This window comes from Acanthochromis polyacanthus, chromosome 22, assembly GCF_021347895.1.
Source record: "Acanthochromis polyacanthus isolate Apoly-LR-REF ecotype Palm Island chromosome 22, KAUST_Apoly_ChrSc, whole genome shotgun sequence".
Classification (NCBI taxonomy): Eukaryota; Metazoa; Chordata; class Actinopteri; family Pomacentridae; genus Acanthochromis; species Acanthochromis polyacanthus.
Window position 1 is genome coordinate 1,563,570 of NC_067134.1, and position 19,567 is coordinate 1,583,136.

General features: G+C 42.0%; 3 protein-coding genes across 47 annotated transcripts in view; 1 reads left to right on the forward strand and 2 right to left on the reverse strand.

The window, feature by feature from the left end:
* The window catches only part of LOC127531978 (zinc finger protein OZF-like), a 205,188-nt gene that overhangs the window by 39,449 nt on the left and 146,172 nt on the right, over nt 1-19,567 (reverse strand). The window contains exon 1 of one of the 4 annotated variants that reach the window (XM_051942764.1): nt 7,861-7,985. The exons of the other annotated variants lie outside the window; for them this stretch is intronic. The gene's annotated coding sequence lies outside the window, so the exon portion shown is untranslated. Of the gene's footprint in view, nt 1-7,860; nt 7,986-19,567 lie in introns of those variants that run through there. 4 annotated transcript variants of the gene reach the window in all.
* LOC127531907 (zinc finger protein 37 homolog) overlaps nt 1-19,567 on the forward strand; it is a 269,232-nt gene that overhangs the window by 26,494 nt on the left and 223,171 nt on the right. The gene's annotated exons all lie outside the window — the stretch shown is intronic.
* Nucleotides 1-19,567, reverse strand: part of LOC127531957 (zinc finger protein OZF-like) — a 319,989-nt gene that overhangs the window by 14,048 nt on the left and 286,374 nt on the right. For 4 of the 42 annotated variants that reach the window (XR_007939161.1, XM_051942598.1, XM_051942599.1 and 1 more), the window contains exons 1-2: nt 7,861-7,985; nt 6,662-6,763 (exon numbers count right to left, since the gene is read on the reverse strand). The exons of 34 other annotated variants lie outside the window; for them this stretch is intronic. Coding sequence is in view for 7 of the 8 variants with exons in the window: in XM_051942598.1 (XP_051798558.1) it covers nt 6,662-6,679 (18 nt within the window). In the remaining variant the exon portion in view is untranslated. Of the gene's footprint in view, nt 1-6,661; nt 6,764-7,093; nt 7,130-7,860; nt 7,986-19,567 lie in introns of those variants that run through there. 4 more of the 42 variants (XM_051942594.1, XM_051942593.1, XM_051942595.1 and 1 more) reach the window with 2 other exon arrangements.

The following is a 19,567-nucleotide window of genomic DNA, read 5'->3' on the forward strand; positions in this document are numbered from 1 at the left end:
CCTGTGCGAAGAGCTGAGGCCATTTGTGATTTATGCAGTTTTTTGTGTCCCTAGGTGGCGCTATAAAGTTCTTCCAGATTTTTTTTTCGGAATATTGAAATTTTCAGGAGACTACACCTGTGTACGAAATTTCAGCAAAATACATCCACGTTTAGGGGGCGAAATTGACGCGAAACATGTTTCAGGTAAAGACAAACTTTGACAGCCTATTAAACAAAAACTAGACAAGTTAGCCTTTTTCTTTTGATAACTTTTGTTTGGCTGGATATTCACTATAATCTGTGCAAATATGAAGCCGAAATATTGTATGGTTTCGGAGGAGATAATGTTTTAAGGGTTTTCATATTTGGGGTTATAGCGCCCCCTAGATTGAAGATAGCTCAAATCGGTCGGACAGGTTTTCGTAGAGCTCGAGCAGACAAACGCGTGTGTGGTGGTTGCATGTCTCTACGAAATTCCTGTGCGAAGAGCTGCGGCCTTTTGTGTTGCCTTTATGGTTTGTTGCCGTTTGTCGTGTCCCTAGGTGGCGCTACAGAGTTTTTGCAGATTTTGTTTTCAGAATATCGAATTTTTCGCGTGACCCGACGTGCGTGCCAAATTTCATAAAAAGTTATGCACGTTTAGGGGGTCGAATTAAGCAAAACGTGGTGGACTTGTAAAATAATAATAAGAAGAAACGGAGCAAATACAATAGGGACTCGCCAGCTCCGCTGGCTCGGTCCCTAATGAAAGCCATTTAAAGAAAAAAAAATCAAACAAAACATAAGATAGACAGGGACATCGGCAGCAATCCTGGTCATTTAGTCAGACATAGTAAAAGTTTTCAATAAACGGCCACCGATGTAATCAGGTAGAGGACTTTTCTTTGGTCTGCACTGTTTGAGACACCAGATTACATTGCCCACATCAAGAAAGGGATTCTGTGGAGAGGCTGACATGAGACAGTTTTTAGTCTCAGCATGTTTAGCCCTAAAATCATGGGAGTCAAACCTGACATAAAAACTGTTTAGACTTTGAGCCAGCTCTAAATCACAATTATAACCACTGAGCTGAACTCTCTCATTGACACATTAATTAGTCCCAGTGATCAGATTCATGCCGTCCCAGACTGAACTGAGGTTGTTCATTTTGAGCTGAGACTCAAGTTTGTCTTTGTATTGTCTTTTGTGGGTCCTGATCTCCTACTTTATTTCCTTCTGTCGGTTATACAGATTTAATCAAATCAAATCAACTTTATTTATATGGCACTTTTCATACAGTCGAGTAACACAAAGTGCCTCACAGAGGATAAAAACAAAAACAACACTATACAAAACACTGTGAAAAACCCGAAACCTTACACCCCCCAACAAATATACACACAGATACGTAATCACATATACATTCACACACATACATAGACATACGAACAGACATACAGACCCACACACACAAACATACGAACATACACACACCAACATACACCATCTGTCAGTAAGGAGATATAGCGGAGACATGGCTGGGCACCGAAATCCGAAGTGAGGAAGAAGCTACCTTTGGGGGCCACACACACCGAGTGGAGTCATGGACCATGACTGCAGGGGAGCCGACACAAGGACCACCCCAGCCCAGGCAGACAGGAGGCTCCACACGAAGGTGTAAAGCTCTCCAGCCACCCGGGCCAGGGCCATCCACGGGCCAGCACCCCCATCAGTGGACCAGAATCAACTCCAGGTGTGGTAGGGTCCCAGGAGGAAACACTGGAGAAACGAGGGACTAAAATAGTAAAACAAATAAATAAAAAATAAAAAATAGTGAAAAATAAATACATCAATAAATAAATAAAGGTATGAAAGCTAAGACTGAGATAAGAGAAAAGAATGTATAAGTAAAAATGTATACATAAAAAATAATAAAAATTGTAAGAATAAAAGTCAGCTTAAGAAATTATAAAGAATTAAAATGAGTCAGTTAAAAGCCTGATTAAAAAGATGGGTCTTGAGCCTCTTTTTAAAAACATCAACATTCTCTGCGGCCCTGAGGTTCTCTGGGAGGGTGTTCCACAATCGGGGGCCATAATAACTGAATGCCGCCTCCCCGTGTGTTCTAGTTCTAACTTGTGGTATCGTTAAAAAGCCAGCACCAGAGGACCTCAGGGTCCGCGAGGGTTGATAAAATAAAAGTAGTGCAGACAAATAAGAAGGCCCAAGACCGTTAAGACACTTATAAACTAATAAAAGAACCTTAAAATCGATCCTGAAGCGCACGGAGAGCCAATGCAGCGATTTTAAAATAGGTGTAATATGCTCCCGCCCTCTGGTCCTCAACAGCACTCGTGCAGCTGAATTTTGCAATAATTGTAAGTTATGCATTCTCTTTTTAGGAAGACCAGAGAGCAGGGCATTACAGTAATCTAAACGACAGGAAACAAAAGCATGCATCAGCACCTCCGTACTGGCCTGAGAGAGGAACGGGCGGACTCTGGCTATATTCTTGAGATGGTAAAAACCTATCTTTGTTATGTTTTTGATGTGTGGAATAAGAGTGAGCTCAGAGTCGAAAATCACGCCCAGATTTTTTACTGATTTTGAGGGTTTAAAATCCTGTAACTTTGGTAAAATTTTCTCTCTCTGGCCTTCAGGACCAATAACTAAAACCTCTGTTTTGTCCCGGTTGAGCTGAAGGAAGTTTGCTGCCATCCATGAGTTGATTTCTAAAATACAGTGAAAAAGGGCATCAATTGGCCCTGTGTCATCAGGAGACACGGCGATGTACAGTTGCGTATCATCAGCATAACTGTGGAAGCTGACACCGTGCCTCCTGATGACGTCCCCAAGGGGCAGCATGTAAAGATTAAAAAGAGTTGGACCTAAAATTGACCCTTGGGGGACCCCACACTTTATCTTATGGGTTCCTGAGGAACATGTATCCATACTTACAAAGAAACTTCGGTCAGTGAGGTAGGACGTGAACCAGTTAAAAACAGTACCAGAGAGGCCGACCAGGTTCCTCAGTCTATTTAATAAAATGTGATGGTCTACTCTATCAAAGGCGGCGGTTAGATCTAGCAGAACCAAGACTGAGTTTATGGTTATCTAAATTACACCTGATGTCATTTAAAATCTTTAAAAGTGCTGTCTCTGTACTGTGGTTCCTCCTAAAGCCAGACTGATGAGTCTCTAAAATATGTTTCGAGTTTAAAAATTCATTCATTTGATTAAGAACTAGTTTTTCTAAAATTTTACTTAAAAATGGTAGGTTGGATACAGGCCGGTAGTTATTTAAAACATTGGGGTCTAGATCACTCTTCTTCAGAAGGGGCTTCACCACCGCCGTTTTAAAGGAGGTGGGGAAGACACCCGTCTGAAGAGAGCAATTGACTAAATACAGCAGCTGTTCCTCAAAGGATCCATAGAGTGTTTTAAAAAACGGTGTGGGAATTGGGTCTAAAAGGCAGGTCGTGGGCTTTACCTGGGAGAAAACTCGACCAAGTGTCTTCGCATCAACCAGGGTAAAACTCTCCAGGGTTTCCTCAGGTAAAAGCAATGATCCAGGTGTTAAAAGCTGTTGGGATAAGAGACTGGATCTTATGTCATTGATTTTTCTTCTGAAGTGGTCTGCAAAATCCTCACAAAGGGCGTTATCCGGTGTCTTGGAGGATCTTTTAAAGTTTTTGTTTATTAAAACATCAATAGTGGAGAATAAAACTTTAGGATTATTTTTATGGTCATGGATTAGGTTTTGAAAGTGGGAAATTCTTGCTTGTTTGACCGTGTTATTGTAAATTTTGAGGTGTTGACGTAGTATTTCATAGTGAACTGTCAACTTTGATTTCCTCCATCTTCTTTCAGCACTCCTGCATTCCCTTTTAAGTTTTTTAATATCCTCAGTTCTCCACGGAGGTATGGGTCTTGTTTTAATTGTTTTGATAAAAAGTGGAGCCACTGAGTCTAGTATTGACCTTATTTTATAGTTCAAATTTTCGGTGAAAGAATCGCAGGGTGCTGGTAAAATTTCGGCAGGAGTGCTCTGTAAGATCTCAATAAAATTTTCAGCCACTTCAGAAGTTAGGTAGCGTCTCCTCACCGTTCTCACAGAGGCCTCCTGCTGTTTAAAACTGGTGATTGTAAAAAACACACAGAAGTGGTCAGACACAGCCAGGTCCACAACAGAGGGCGCACCAACGGACAGACCATAAGATATAACGAGGTCCAAGATGCGTCCCCTGCTGTGGGTCGGCTGCGTGACATGTTGCTTAAAATCAAGGCAGTGTAAAAGATTTAAAAAGTCTCTAGACATTATGTCTGAGGAAATGTCGACGTGTAGATTAAAATCACCAGTTATTAAAATTCTGTTAAAAGAGCTATGAATAATTGATAAAAGCTCAGAAAATTCACTAATAAAAGAAGTAGAATACTGGGGTGGTCGGTAGACAGTTATACAGAGGATTGGTGGGCTGCTAAAAACGAAGGCATGGTATTCAAATGATGAGTAGCTGTTAAAATTGACTTCGTTCATTTGCATGTTGTTTTTTGTAATTGAAGCAGTACCGCCCCCTCTTTTGCACCCCCTAGTTGAAAATAAAAAGTTACAATTGGGTGGAGAAGCCTCGGTGAGAACGACAGGTGCATCAGTGCCAAGCCATGTCTCCGTAAGGAGAATGCTGTCCAGGTTATTATCTAAAATTATGTCATTTATAATAAATGATTTGTTTAAAAGAGAGCGCACGTTCAGCACAGCCATTTTAACATCTGTGCTGAACGTGCGCTCATCATATTTATCCAATGGAATGTTAAAAACACAGTTTGATCTAAAAGTAGTCCGAGGTCTCGTTTGTCTGTGCGAAATTATGGTTTCGATTGTGTGATTATTGTCCTGTGCCACTGGGGTCACTGAAGGAGGGGCCTGTATGATGTAGGAGGGGGTAGGCGAAGGTGAGTGTGGGTGAGGCGCAGAGGACGCGTGTATCAGTGTAGTGAGTCAGGAGGTGATTGTGATGCAAGACCGGAGTGTATTTCCTTAGTGTATTCCTTTAGTGTATTTCCTTCTCTGAAGACTGTTTTCTTTCTGTACAGTAGGTCTTTAAGCTTCTTAGAAAGCCATGGCTTAGTGTTTGGATATAGTTTTACAGTTTTTTTCAGGAATAACACTGGTTTCACAGTCTGTGACCCAGCTGCTCACAACATCAGTCGGTTCATCAATATCAGCTGAGGACTCCTTAAACACGTCCCAGTCAGTAACCTCCAGACATCCCTGCAGAGTGTGACAAACTTTCACTCTGATGTTCTGCACTTTGCCTTGCTTCAGTACAGTGGTAGACAGGGATAAGGAGGATGCAGTTGTGGTCAGAGGAACCCCGAGGAGAAGCACCTTTCACATTGCTGTAACAGATCAAAGATTTTGTCACATCTAGTGGGGCATGTGATGTACTGATGGAAGTCTCTCAGTGTGTGTTTTAGTGTGCAGTGGTCTCTGGATGACCTGATGGATAAGCCCACAGGCATTTATTTCACTGGCCTTTGGATGGATATAGACAAGTTTCACAAATATCTGGGCACTGTCCTTGTCCATTTGGAATACCCACTTGTGCCCAAGCTTTCATTTGCTGGCTGATGTTGCTTCAATATTTCCACATAATGTTCTATCCTCTTGATGCCATCTATTTTGTGAAGTGCACCAGTCCCTCCTGCAGCAAAAACACTCCCACAACATGGTGCTGCCACCCCCATGCTTCACAGTTGGGATGGTGTACTCAGGCCATCCTCAGCCAGCATCTTCACAAGGTCGTTTGCTTTTGTTTCGGGGCTGATGAGCACATTTCCCTCCAAAACAATCCTAACCTTAACCAATCTCCATCTTGAGCAGTAGGATGGCTTGACATTCCCATGGTGTTGTTCTGTGCATGTAATTGTTTGGACAGATAAACATCAAACCACAGCAATCTGGAAACTGCACCCAAGGATGAACCACACCTGTGGAGGCCCACAAATGTCTTCCTGATGTCTTGGCTGATTTCTTTAGATTTTCTAATGTCGTCACACAAGGAAGCAGTGTGTTTGAGGTGTGCCTGAAAATACATCTTAATCTAGCTAAAGCTTTCAAAGTCAGGACATCATTATCTTGAAGGCATAGCTATCTTAGTGTGTGCAAACTTCTGATTGTGAAGAAAGTCATAAAAATTTTCTAAAAAAAACAAAAAACAAAACAAAACAGGAGAAGCATTGCCAGATTTAATGTCAGATCGTGTAAATTAAAAAAAAGGTTATGTGTCGTTTATACAGTGTAAGTAAACTTCTGGGTTCAACTGTCTGAATTTCTTGAGAAGGAAAAGGCTGGTAAACTCACAATGCTCAAAAGTATTATTCTCTACCAAAGAAAATGCTGCTCTTTACCTTCCTGAACAACTTGCTTGAAAAACAAGACTTTTCTTCCGTTACTTATCTTCATCACCATGTAAGACATTTTCAGAAAGTATGATCAGCAGCTAGTTCAGCCTCAAACAAAAAACAAGCAGCTTCCTAGCAGTCCACCATTATATCCTCAGTACAGCTGCTTCTGCAGAGCTACATCTCTCCAGCCAACATCACCTGGCTTTGGTCGGCCCATCTAACCAACTGGAGCAACTTTACACATTTGAAATAATAAATGAATGATAATAATGTTACAGTGGTATGTTTCTCACTTTTTGTGAAGAATCCATGTTTCCTCCGTTGTTGAGCTCAGACTAAATGGCTGCCAACATTCCTCTGCTCCTCCGTCAGACTCTCCTCCTCCTGCCAATCACCTGTCACATCAAACACATCTTCATTAGGATACCACTCTATACACAAGTGTCAGAGTGTCCCATATGTTCATCAGCCAACACAGAGGACACATTTCAACTCAATAGTTCACTTTTAGCTCTTTTCAGTTTCACCTAAAACTGATACAAATGAACTTAAACTGTTAAAAATAAGGAACACAGACAGAAAACAGACATGGATAAAGAGAAAAAGAGAACATAAAGATGCTACTGCAGGTGATTCAAGACAGGACTGCTGGTAGAAAACTGTTCATGCTGTAAGTTAGTGAATGTATTTTACTGCTCAGTGTTCTGTTTAAAGGCAGCTCTCACTCTCTGTTCTTTGCACTCTCCCATAGTGTCAAGTGTCCTCCCACTTTCAATGACAGGTGATTCTCATTGATAATTTTTCTCACAGTTTCTGCAGTTTCCCCACTTGAAAAAGGATGTTTCATCTACCCAGGGTTTGAGCAGGACTCCACTCATCAATCAGACAGTTGCTTGCAGAACACAAAAGGACAATGTTCACATCACTGCATTCAGCAAATAGTAACAACCATTCCTCATGGACATTTTCACCACATTGGCAAATGCTGCTCCACTCAATTTATGTTTGTCAACCTCAACACCACATAAACTGAAGCGACAAATCATGGCATGAGCAATATTCAACCCAATACTATACCACACATGAATTTATCTGCATTTTAAAGAGTTGATTTTAAATCACAGTTTAACAAATTACTCTGAGCATTTTTTAAAACTATTTTAAACTTTTTACTTCATGGTTTTAAAAGTATTTAAAGTGCATAAAGTGCTTTTAAAGTGCAATCCTTTCCAGATCCAATAAATAAATAAAGGGCATCGTAAAAACCCACCATTACAAACAGGATGAATTCACTGGTCTTAGCTGGAACCCTCTAATTAGCACCAATTAGCCTGCAATCTTATTTTCAACTGAACAATTACAAAACACACGGACAATTATTGGTAAACAGACAAAGTTTACTCCGTGGCTAATGCTAATGCTAACACATACTGCAGTGGCACACATCGGCAGCTTAAACAGTCTTTTAGAGTCTCCACAATTCTGCTCTTACCGGCTGCAACCCGGATTTTGGAGATGAAGGCAATCCTGAACAGTTTGCCGCAGATCTTGATCCTTTCCCAACAGAAACTCACGGACACTTTGTTTGAACGCGGTCATTCATTCTCATTTCATCCTCAGTGCTGCCTGTGTCCCCTTTTTTGCCGCCGGTGGCAAACCTGCAGCCGCAGATTGTTTCCGCCCCAGCTGAGTGTAGGACCCAATGACGTATATATAGAGCGAGACCGCTCACTGGCCGCTGAGAGCATAGATATATACAAACACTTGATGGCTCATGAGCGCTGTCAGCCTATGGGGAGCAACGTCGCCACATGGCGGCCATCTTGGGACAGGGCTGCTCGATCACTCATAACATTAAAGTCAATGGAGCATGGATTTTAAAATCACTGTAGATTGCTCAATTTTCAACCGATTTTACAACAGCTTGGTTTGTTATAAACGTCAGAGATGTACTTGTTTTACTGCTTACATAAGAATAATTAAAACTGTTGAATTCATATAATAATGAACACAGATATCAGCTTTTTTCAGCATAAATGGATGTAAATGTAATTTTAATATTTAGCATTGCACTTTTTTATTACTATCAGCTTTCTAATGCACAGATAAAAACAAAGCTCAACCAAAATCAATGCACAACAAAAAGAGATGATGTCTTTTCTTTTCATGAACCTGGTGCCTACATTACCCACAATGCATTTCGGCTGCAGGCTCACTAATCCAGGCATAGATGTATACAAACAATAAGTCTAAGGTCTCAATCAAAGTCTCTTAACAAGCAAATAAATACAACCACAACCACAAAGAATGTAATTTCGCCTAAAGATTAGGTTCTCAAAAAACGTTGGTCTCAGGAAAACCTAATAATTGAAAATCAGATTGTGAGTAACACCATCTTCAATGTGAGTAGCCAGGCAGAAAAGACACACAACTATGCCGCATTTTTCAAAACGAAAAGCTGCGATTTCGGAATTGAGCCTGAATCATAGCCACGTTAATAAGGTTTGTAATAAACTAAACCGTTTGTAAATCAATCAAGAATTGAGCGAGTTATGAGTGTTAAAGTGAGGAAATCATCCACCTTACCATTGACTACAGTACAGTGCGCCAGAGCAGTCCCCTGTCCTAAGATGGCCGCCAAGTGACGACGCCGCCGACTCCGTCTCGAGACATCTAGCGTTTGTATATATCTATGACTGAGAGCATAGACATACAGGTAGACGCATCATAGGCTGTCGAGAGACGTGCTTACAGCGCCGCCATCTTGGACCGGGGCCAGCCGAGGCAGCGGTGCATAGAAGTCTATGGAGGAGAGAGGTACTGCTGAATCTAAAAGTGGAATTATTCGCCGAATTTTGAACCGATTGCCAAACTGTTTGATTTTTAGAAACGTCACACGTGTAGCTACTATACAAGGTGCTCGGATATTTTTTTACAATGCTGGTTTTGCCACTCAACACTTAGATGCCGGACTTCTGTTCAGCCTATGGATGCTCTAATGAGCGCTGTAAGGAGACAAGAGCTCGTGGGATTACTTTTCACATGTAAGATGTATGTAAGGAATAATATATTGTTAGCAGGTTGTCATAGCTAGAGTGAAATAAACGCCGAGAAGACGGATAGAACCCCTCAGCTCCGTGTCTGGCTTCCAGTGTTGGGAGTAACTCGTTACTCAGAAATGCGTTACTGTAACGGATTACAATTTCGAATAACGAAGTAGTGTAACGCGTTATAATGAAAATACTTATAATTAAATTACAGTTACTAACTAAATACTTGGCTAGTTACTTGCGGTTCTTCTTCAGGAATGCCCGAAAGCCGCAGAGGACGTACACTTCTGCTGCCTGCGTGCTTACGTCACGCCGTCGACGCCGAGCACTTTCAACGGCGCGCGCGAAGCAAAGAGACAATAAACAAAATGGCAGAGGAGACGAATTCATTCATCCGGTGGAGATACGCACACTATTTTAACTATGTCACCCAAAAAGACAAAAACTTGGTCGTGGAGTGCAACCTTTGCGTGGGCAGCAAACGTTTGTCAACGTCAGCCAACTCAACCTCCAATCTTTTGAAACATTTGCAGCGTCAACACTCAACTGTTAAGCTTGTCGCTAAGGAGCAACCGCAACACAGCCAGGCTGCCGACTCCGACACACCGACACGATACAAGCAACCACGTCTTGAATTACGCGGTCAGGTAACCTCAAAGACAGAAATAAATAGACTGGTTGCGGCATACGTTGTGGAAGAGATGTTGCCTATATCTACAGTAGAGTCACCGTCTTTCAGAAGCATTTTGCGGAAAATACAAACTGCTGATGGACAGGAAAGTACAAGTGACAGAAAAACATTTGCAAGTTACCTCGAAAAATGCTATAGCAAGATGGAAAGTGAGTTAAAGTCAACCTTTGAGAGACTGGAGTATGTGTCGACAACGGCAGATATTTGGACATGTCATAATAAAAGTTTTTTGGGCATGACTGCACATTGGATTAACCCAAACAACTTCAAACGTGAAAAAGCAGCAATTGCCTGTCGAAGAATAAAAGGACGTCATACATACGACGTAGTGGCAAGTGAGATAGAACACGTACATTCAGCATTTGGACTCATTCACAAGGTAACCGCTACTGTGACTGATAATGGGTCAAACTTCGTTAAAGCCTTTCGGGTGTACGAGGCAGCAACAGCACCGTCTGATTCAGAGGAGGAGGGAGGTGAAGAAGAGGAGGAGAACAATGTTGTTTTTGCTGACGTTGATGACATCCTATCTAATGGCACTTCAGATGGAGAATACACTTTACCCCCTCACTTAAGGTGTGCTTCACATACGCTGAACCTGATTTCCAATAATGATGTTAACAAATGGCTGTCTGCAAATGCTGAGGCTAAGTCTGTATTCAGAAGTGCAACAGCAAAGTGCTCTGCACTCTGGACAAAATGTAGCCGTTCTACTGTAGCCTCAGAGCTTGTTGAAAATATATGCAAACGGAAGCTTATTATCCCAGTAACAACAAGGTGGAATTCATTCCATGATGCCTTGACATGCATCCTCACTATTCCAGTCCCACAGTTAAACCACCTGTGTGCTCAGTTAGACATAAGAGTCCTCTCTGAACGTGAACATAAATTTCTTAGTGAATACTGTTCAGTAATGAAACCCCTCAGCATTGCCTTGGATATTTTACAAGGAGAAGATAACTGCTACTATGGGTGCCTTCTGCCAACACTTGAAGTTTTAATGTCCAAGGTGTTGGCACTGCAACCCAGCCTCTCAAGAATGACTGCAGGTCTACCAGATGTCATTGTGCAGGTATGTGTACTATACGTACATTTAAACAAACAAACAAACAAACAAACAAACAAACAAAAATATATATATATATATATATATGTTCTTATGCTATTTTATTCTTTTTACATGCAGAGCATCAAGACCAGATTTGCATCAGTGCTGGAAAACAAGGATGCTCAGCTTGCTGCAGTCACACTTCCCAAGTTCAAACTAAGGTGGCTGAAAGAAGAGCACAAGAAGGACTCTTTAAAGACACTGCTCATCACAGAATGCCGAACTTCAATGGATACACAACAAGAGGTGCTCCCATTCGTTTCTAAACCACAGGCCTCTTCCTCAAACAAAAGTGAAATTGACTTTTTTGCTTTTGAAGACGACCATCCAACTTCTCGCAGCTGTGAAAGTGAAATCTTTGGTTATTTCCAATCAGGTTGTGAAGTAGACATTCTCCACCAATTTCCAAACATTAAGACCTTATTCTTAAAACTGAACACAGCAACACCTTCAAGTGCCCCAGTAGAGAGGCTTTTCAGCTTGGGCAGCCTGGTCCTAACTCCGAGAAGGAATAGGTTGTCAGCCAAACGTTTTGAGAAACTACTGCTACTAAGGTACAACCATTACTTTGAAAAACAACACCTGCTATACCAATAACTTGGTATATTCACACTTGGTCCTTGACTAATGCATCCCCACATAATATGTTGCAAATGAAAGACAAACTTATCCTTCCAAATATGAAAAGCATTCCAAAGTGCAGCTGCAACAATATATTGAAAAAATAAAATATCAATCTGCTGTTTAATATAAAATTCAATGTTGATGTCAGACCTTCTCCTTGCAAAAATATAATCCATACCTCCAAATGTAGCGGTACAAAACACATGTTTTCTCTAAAATAATCAAGAAAGATAAAAGATAAAATGTATTTGTATATCTTTAGCCATTAATTTCTTCTTGTCAAAAAAGTGAGTGAGTGCTGTAGCTCTAATGGCTGCTGTACTATAATTAATTGACTAATCTATCTAACAGATGATCAAAAGATGTCAATTGTTAATTTGCAAACGTTCTTGTTAGGTATATTAATCAGCAAAATCATCAGACTGAGAAGGAGTTGTTCCAAAACTTATACTGTTCCTTTTTTTTGCACTGTTTGCACTTTTTTGATATGTTCAAATGCAATTCATGACTTGTTGTTTAGCCTGAGTTTTATTATATTATTTGGAAGGTTCCAAAATGTACTGTGCCTTTTTTGCACTGTTTGCACTTTTTTATATATTCAAATGCAATTCATGACTTGTTTAGCCTAAGTTTTATATTATTTGCAGTTTTGCACTACCAGCCAGTAGTTTTGAAGACTATACTAGTTATCTAACCTGGCAATAGCCAAATTAATAATTGTGTAGTACTTGATAGTACTCCACAATATCAATCTGGGACCGCTCCATGTAAATCCGTTCGGAGGAAAGAGGCACGGATTGGACAATGCAACAGTATGTCCCGCCTCTGACAGGTTTTTTTTAGCCAATCGCGGGATCTTCACAACGAGCGGAGCCAATTGGTAGATTAAACTCTTACCAAAACCTGTAGGTAAAAAAGCACAAACATCTTTACCATCCAGAAATGCGCAAAGCGCCTCTCGTTGTTCTTCCTTCAAAGAAGCGATAGGAGATTCAGCTAAAACTGACTTAATAGCAGCATCTACACGATCGTTGTTTGTTTTGATCTACTGGCTCTTGGTGTCATTGTCACACCCGTATATCCCGCACATTATCCTGCCCCACACACGAATACTGCTGCATGATTGGCCCGAACCAACTTGGTGCTGTATGAAAAGTGAAGGCAGAAGCCAAGCAAGATGGTTTCTTGAGAGATTTGTGAACTCACAAATATCGCGAGAAATCAACTTGCTGGCAAGGTTACTAGTTATCCTGGCTTATTCATATTAATAGTGCATTGTTTGAGCTAGTTTAATAATTTAAATGACTTTAAATGACTCTCCTCTTTTTATTTTTTGGGACACAAAGTAATCAAAAAGTAGTGTAACTTAGTTCCTTTCTTGAGACAGTAACTAAGTAATATACTCAATTACTTTTTAGAAAAGTAACTAGTAATTTGTAACTAATTACTTTTTCAAAGTAACTTACCCAACACTGGTTATAACTTAGGTATACCTAAGTTATACCATTACACTTTTTGAAGGTAGTCACCTTTAACAACTAACATTTCAAAAAGAACAAAACATACATAATACTACCATTGGAATGACTACTAATACTTGTATCCCAATTTAAAGTACTGAAAAGCAAAAAACGATTTTGACATTACCCATGCCATTTTGAGTAAGAATATCTCAGTAACTACAAATATAACCCTGCTGCTTTTTTGTAGTGATAGACGACAGATAGAACTGTCTTGTAGAAAAATTTGGGGTCTCTGGTACCTGAGATTTTTGCCACCAAATATAGCCAATTTAAAATCTCGTCCAACTTTGGGAGCTCATATTTTCCAAACTGAGGTACCTAGAAAGCTCCAGTTTGCTAAGTTATCACACAAGTTTGTGTAGAATGGAACCCAGGGGTGTTAGAACACTTCTGTGCAGTATTTCTAGTACTTTTAAGGTCCCAAACTCCACTCGTGAGTAGGTATCTCTTAATTTTTAGCATTTTTAGCAAGCCCCCATGGCCTGCAGAGTGTAGGGAAACACCTGAGGATGTTTGTGGGGCACTTGCTACATGCAGAGGCCTTGTTTACCAACTCACAGCTCTCTGGTATGTCTAGAGGCTGAGAAATAACCACTTAAAGATGCAAAAAATGCTGGCGACACTTTTTATAGCCCAAATTCTGAAAATTTCAAACCTCTACAACTCAGAAACTATTTGAGCTACAGGCCTACAATTTTGCATAGAAAGTACTTTTGTGACTATCTAATGGCATGCAAATTTAGGACTAATTTGAAGATGGTGCAGCAACACCCCCAAGGAATATCTGGTCATTTCACCTGGAATGACCCCCTTGAGAAATTTTGACCCGCTGTACCTCTGTTGCTCTTTTACTGGCTTCACACCCCCGATAAGCTGAACTATGTTCACCTCCACAGTTACAGCATTTAAGTTTCGCTCCTGCTTCACATTTGCCATATTCATGTTCTCCTGCGCATCTTCCACATCTTTGCTTTCCTTTACAGACTGCTGCTAGATGGCCATATTTCTGACATTTAAAACATCTCAACGGAGGCGGAACATAGGGCCTGACTACATAGCTGATGTATCCTATGGATACTCTCTCTGGCAACACTGTTTCTTCCATTTTAATCATGACAGATAAACTGTTACATTTTTCTTCATACCTAGATGTTTGCAAACGTTTTGCTTCAATAACCTTGGCTCCTGTTACATTTTCTATGACTTCTTGTTCCATCACATTTGTTGGGACTCCTGTAATAACCCCTCGCACAAACTTTTTATCCTCAATCATTGAGCATTGTACTGCCTTTCCTTCTATCTTATTTATTCTGATTGCCTTGCCTTGTTGTGCGCTATCCCTACAAATTACTAATAGAGACCCATTATGCAATATTTTGGCGCATTTAATTTCACCCAGCATCCTGTTTAAAATCTTTGTCAACTGAATTGGGTTCCACTCACCAAATGAAGCACCATCTTGGGTAAGTTTAATAATCACTTTTTACAAATCTTTTTGTTTTTCAACTGTCACAACTCTTTGACCACTTTCATTGTCCTCTGACACAGAGGTGTCTCCGCCTTTTACTTGCTTTTTATGCTTACGTCTGTTACGACTCGATTCTACTGTGTTCCAGGACTCGTCTTTCCCACCACTAGATTCACTTCCCATCTCACTTCCTGATTCTTCACTACATTCTGCCATCTCTTGCCCATTCTCAGATCAGTCATGCCAACCGCCACCACCACCTTCATCAGCCTTTTTCCTCGTCAGTAACGTACATCCCGCCGCAGACGCCATGCTCCGCCCTCCACACGTCCAAAAAGCCAAAAGTGGAAGTGACGAAAATGGGGTTTGACCTTACGTAGCTCTCAGTTCTGGCGTCTGTATCTGATGCCCATACTTAAGCAGAGCGTTTGTCCTTTCCCTGATTAGGAAACACACTGCAGGTGTGAGGCTGCCGGTAAGGCACTAGGAGGTGCCAACATGTGGAGATGGGCACAGCGACCCCCAGTGGTGGGCGGACCCAACCCACAGGTTACAACAGCATCTGAACAGGCTCCATGGTTTGCCTGTGGAGGATTCCAAAAGCCAACAGAGAATCTCTCAGAATGTAAAAGACAGCATCTAATCAGGAGCCATGATCTGCCTGTGGAGGAGCCTGCCAATTGATTCCTCCCTGGACCATGGCCAGCAATCAGGTTTTATAGGTTTTCAACATGTAAGGGGGTTACAACAAATGGTTCTTTATAGCCTACCATATAGAAACAAGGGAGCATCGTCAACCGACCCCCCAAGCGCTACAACAGCTGAGGAGCCCCTAAATCAATGTTTTGGACAGAAGAACCCTCATAAAAACACCTCCAACAGGGCTCTGTAAACAGGAGAACACATTCCAATGACATGGGTAGAATTAGTCACACACGTAGTTCAGGTTCCATCTGTGGTCAGAGACATCTCACAAAGAACCACACCAGAGCAGACACCACATATAACAAGCAACTCATATCAAATACTAGAACAAACAAAGCAGATTCCATTCTACTAACTTAAGTAATACATATCTCAGATCAGATACCACACTGATTAGTTTAATTGAGTCAGATTTGATCAGTTCAGCTCCAGATGATAATTATCTACAGCCAGCAGATGAATTAATATGAATGAATCCTGTGTTCCAGTGAATCCAGTGTTAGCATAACAAGCAGTGTTAGCATCATTAAAGTCTTTAGCAGTGTTAGCATAACCAGCAGTGTTAGCATCATTAGCTTTGTTAGAATCATCATCAGTGTTAGCATAACCAGCAGTGTTAGCATCATTAGCTTTGTTGGAATCATTATCAGTGTGAGCATAACCAGAAGTGTTAGCATCATTAGCTTTGTTAGAATCTTTAGCAGTGTTAGCATAATCAGCAGTGTTAGCATCATTAAAGTCTTTAGCAGCGTTAGGATATTTAGTCAAGTAAGGTAAAGGTTTCATGTTTGTGTTGGACCAGAACAAGTGGAGGCAGGTTGCAGCTCAGTGTCACGTACATTCTTGTTCCAGTTCTTCCACATTCTTCAAACTTTGGTTTCTGCGGAACGACTATGACTGAAAACAAATGTCAACCAGCCAGAAGTATGAGGAAATCTAAAGCAGTGAATTCCATCACTCCTTCAACAACAAACTGAATCTGCTGCTCTGTTTTCTGGTTATTGGACTTGAATGTGCAGAACTGCAATTTGATTTCTATCCAATGAGAAGACTGTGATTGTTGAAGGAGGTTGTGACAATAATCAGAGTTTTAGATCTTCATCTCCAGCCTCTAAAAGCTACACTTCATGTTTTTATTTCTAAGACCTGCAGATGAATTCGTTCATTTCATCCAGATAAACTCCAATCTCCCACATTTACCTCAAACTGGTGCAGAGAATGGTAGAAAAACTCTGATTTGACAGAGAAGGAGATGCTTCATAGTACTAATACACATTCAGAGTACCTCATGTGTTGTTATTTTATTTATTTATTTATTTATTTATTTATTTATTGTCCTGTCCGGCAACAGAGCAGGCAGAATGGGGATCTGGCTGCTGCATTGTGCCATACAAGTTTGCTTTTCCAAGGGGAGTTTATAAGTATAAGACTCCCTTTGATACTGTACAGTAATTTATTTAGTTTGAATACTTGTTGATTAGTTAAATATACATAAATTTGCCGGACCTGACAGGGGAAAGGCAGGAAGAGAGAAACGAGAAAAGAAGAAGAAAAAAAACAACAACAAGGGGGGATAGTGAAGAGAAAAGGAAAAGTGCAAGAATACAATCATCTTTCAATTGAAATCGACACAACAGACAACAATCGAGTACACCTTAACAAAGACACACCGGAACGCATCCTACGGGTTTTGTTAGGAAACACAGCTAGTGATTATTGAGATCATCTATGCGAAACAAACAAACTGAGGAAACATGTCTTTTGATATTTTGGCACCAGGACAAACTTAACATCCCACAAGACAACATGGTTGCTATGTCCACATGCAGAGTACGGTGCAATTGTGACTGTGAACATGCAACTATGACCTCTGACCTCCGTGAAGGCCAGAAGCAGGCCCGAGAGCCCACAAGACCCAGGCGAGCCAGCAGCAATCCCAGAGTAGAGATCCGAGCCACCAAACCACGAGGACGACCAAGGATCGGCCCGGAAGGGGGCAGAGGGAGAACCCGGCCAGGACCCCCAGCGCCCAGCGGGGCTGGGCCCCAGGCGACCAAGACCGGTGGCCGCTGACCCCGCCAGGGGCCAGAAGCCCAGGGCGGACCCAGCACAGGACCCCAGGCCCCAGGCATCCAAGAGGCAACTCCCGCCCTCTCAGGCAGAGGGTCAACATTGCCAGGGGAACCGGCCACCCCAGACGGCCACCCGGCATGGGCCGGCGCCCCCTGCCGCAGCCCAAGATCCAGGGCAACACATTCACACAATCAACTCCAACCTCATTTAAAAACTGTAAACTAAATAGCATAAACCTTTAGCCTAGCTTAGCACAAAGACTGGAATCAGATGGATCCTTTTAGCACAACAAATTTAAATAGGGGAAACTGTTAGCCTCAGTTAACACAAAGACAGGAAGCAGGAGAAAACTGTTCCCTTAGCTTCATGAAAAGAGCAAACATGAATGAGTAAAACCGAATAATAAGTATAAACTGAGCTGGAATGTGACGAGCACAGGACAGGACTTTAGAGATGCTGCATTCAGGTGTTGCAGCAGGGACATTTGAAACATTGATGAAGAATGAAAAGAGTTAAAATCAACAAACTCTGTATATACAAGGGCTGATTGAATCTTTCCATGTTGCTGCGTTGAGTCGTATAAAATGCTTTTATTTTTAATTCCACCTCGTTGTTCAAGATAGCAGGTCAGCAGCAATGGCATCATTAGCATCATGTTTTAAATGTCTTTAATTGCTGGTTCTGACTCTGGTTCTGTCCAGTCTGACATGGATCAAGTCAGCTTGCTGGTTCTGGTTGTGGACAGATGTGTGGATGTCTGCTGCTCGTCTGGACCTCGTCGTTGCTGCTTTCACTAACCAGGACTGTTGCTGCTGAAGCTGTTGGATTTTACACAGAAACAGTGTGAATCTGTAAAGTTTGTGCCTCATCTATGGAGGGAAGTTTTCATGTTTGTGTTGGACCAGAACCAGTGGAGGCAGGTTGGAGCTCAGTGTCACATACATTCTTGTTCCAGTTCTTCCACATTCTTCAAACTTTGGTTTCTGAGGAACGACTGTGACTGAAAACAAAACAACAGTCAATCAGCCAAAAGTATGAGGAAATCTAAAGCGGTGAATTCCATCACTCCTTCAACAACAAACTGAATCTGATGCTCCTCACTGCATGAAAGGAGAGATTTTCTTCAGTCAACATCACTGTAAATTCCATCCATCCATCCATCCATTTTCTTCCGCTTATCCGGGGCCGGGTCGCGGAGGCAGCAGGCGAAGCAGGTTGTTCCAGACATCCCTCCCCCCAGCGACGCTTTCCAGCTCTTCCTGGAGTATCCCGAGGCGTTCCCAGGCCAGACGGGATATATAATCCCTCCAGCGAGTTCTGGGTCTACCCCAGGGTCTCCTCCCGGGCGGACATGCTCCGAAAACCTCCAAAGGAAGTCTCCCTGGAGGCATCCGAATCAGATGGCCAAACCACCTCAACTGGCTCCTTTCGATGCAAAGGAGCAGCGGCTCTACTCCGAGCTCCCTCCGGATGTCTGAGCTCCTCACCCTATCTCTAAGGCTGAGTCCAGCCACCCTTCGGAGGAAGCTCATTTCGGCCACTTGTATCCACGATCTTGTTCTTTTGGTCACTACCCAAAGCTCATGACCATTGGTGAGGGTTTGGAACGTAGATGGACTGGTAAATCGAGAGCTTCGCCTTACAGCTCAGCTCCCTCTTCACCACGACGGACCGGTACAACGTCCGCATTACTGCTGATGCCGCACCAATCCGCCTGTCCACCTCTCGCTCCATTTTCCCATCACTCGTGAACAAGATCCCAAGATAGTTAAACTCCTTCGCTTGGGGAAGCAACTCCCCCCCCAACCTGGAGAGAGCAATCCACTGGTTTCCGGCAGAGAACCATGGCCTCGGACTTGGAGGTGCTGATCCGCATCCCTGCCGCTTCACACTCGGCTGCAAACCGCTCCAGTGCATGCTGAAGGTCACGGTCTGAGGACGCCAACAAAACCATATC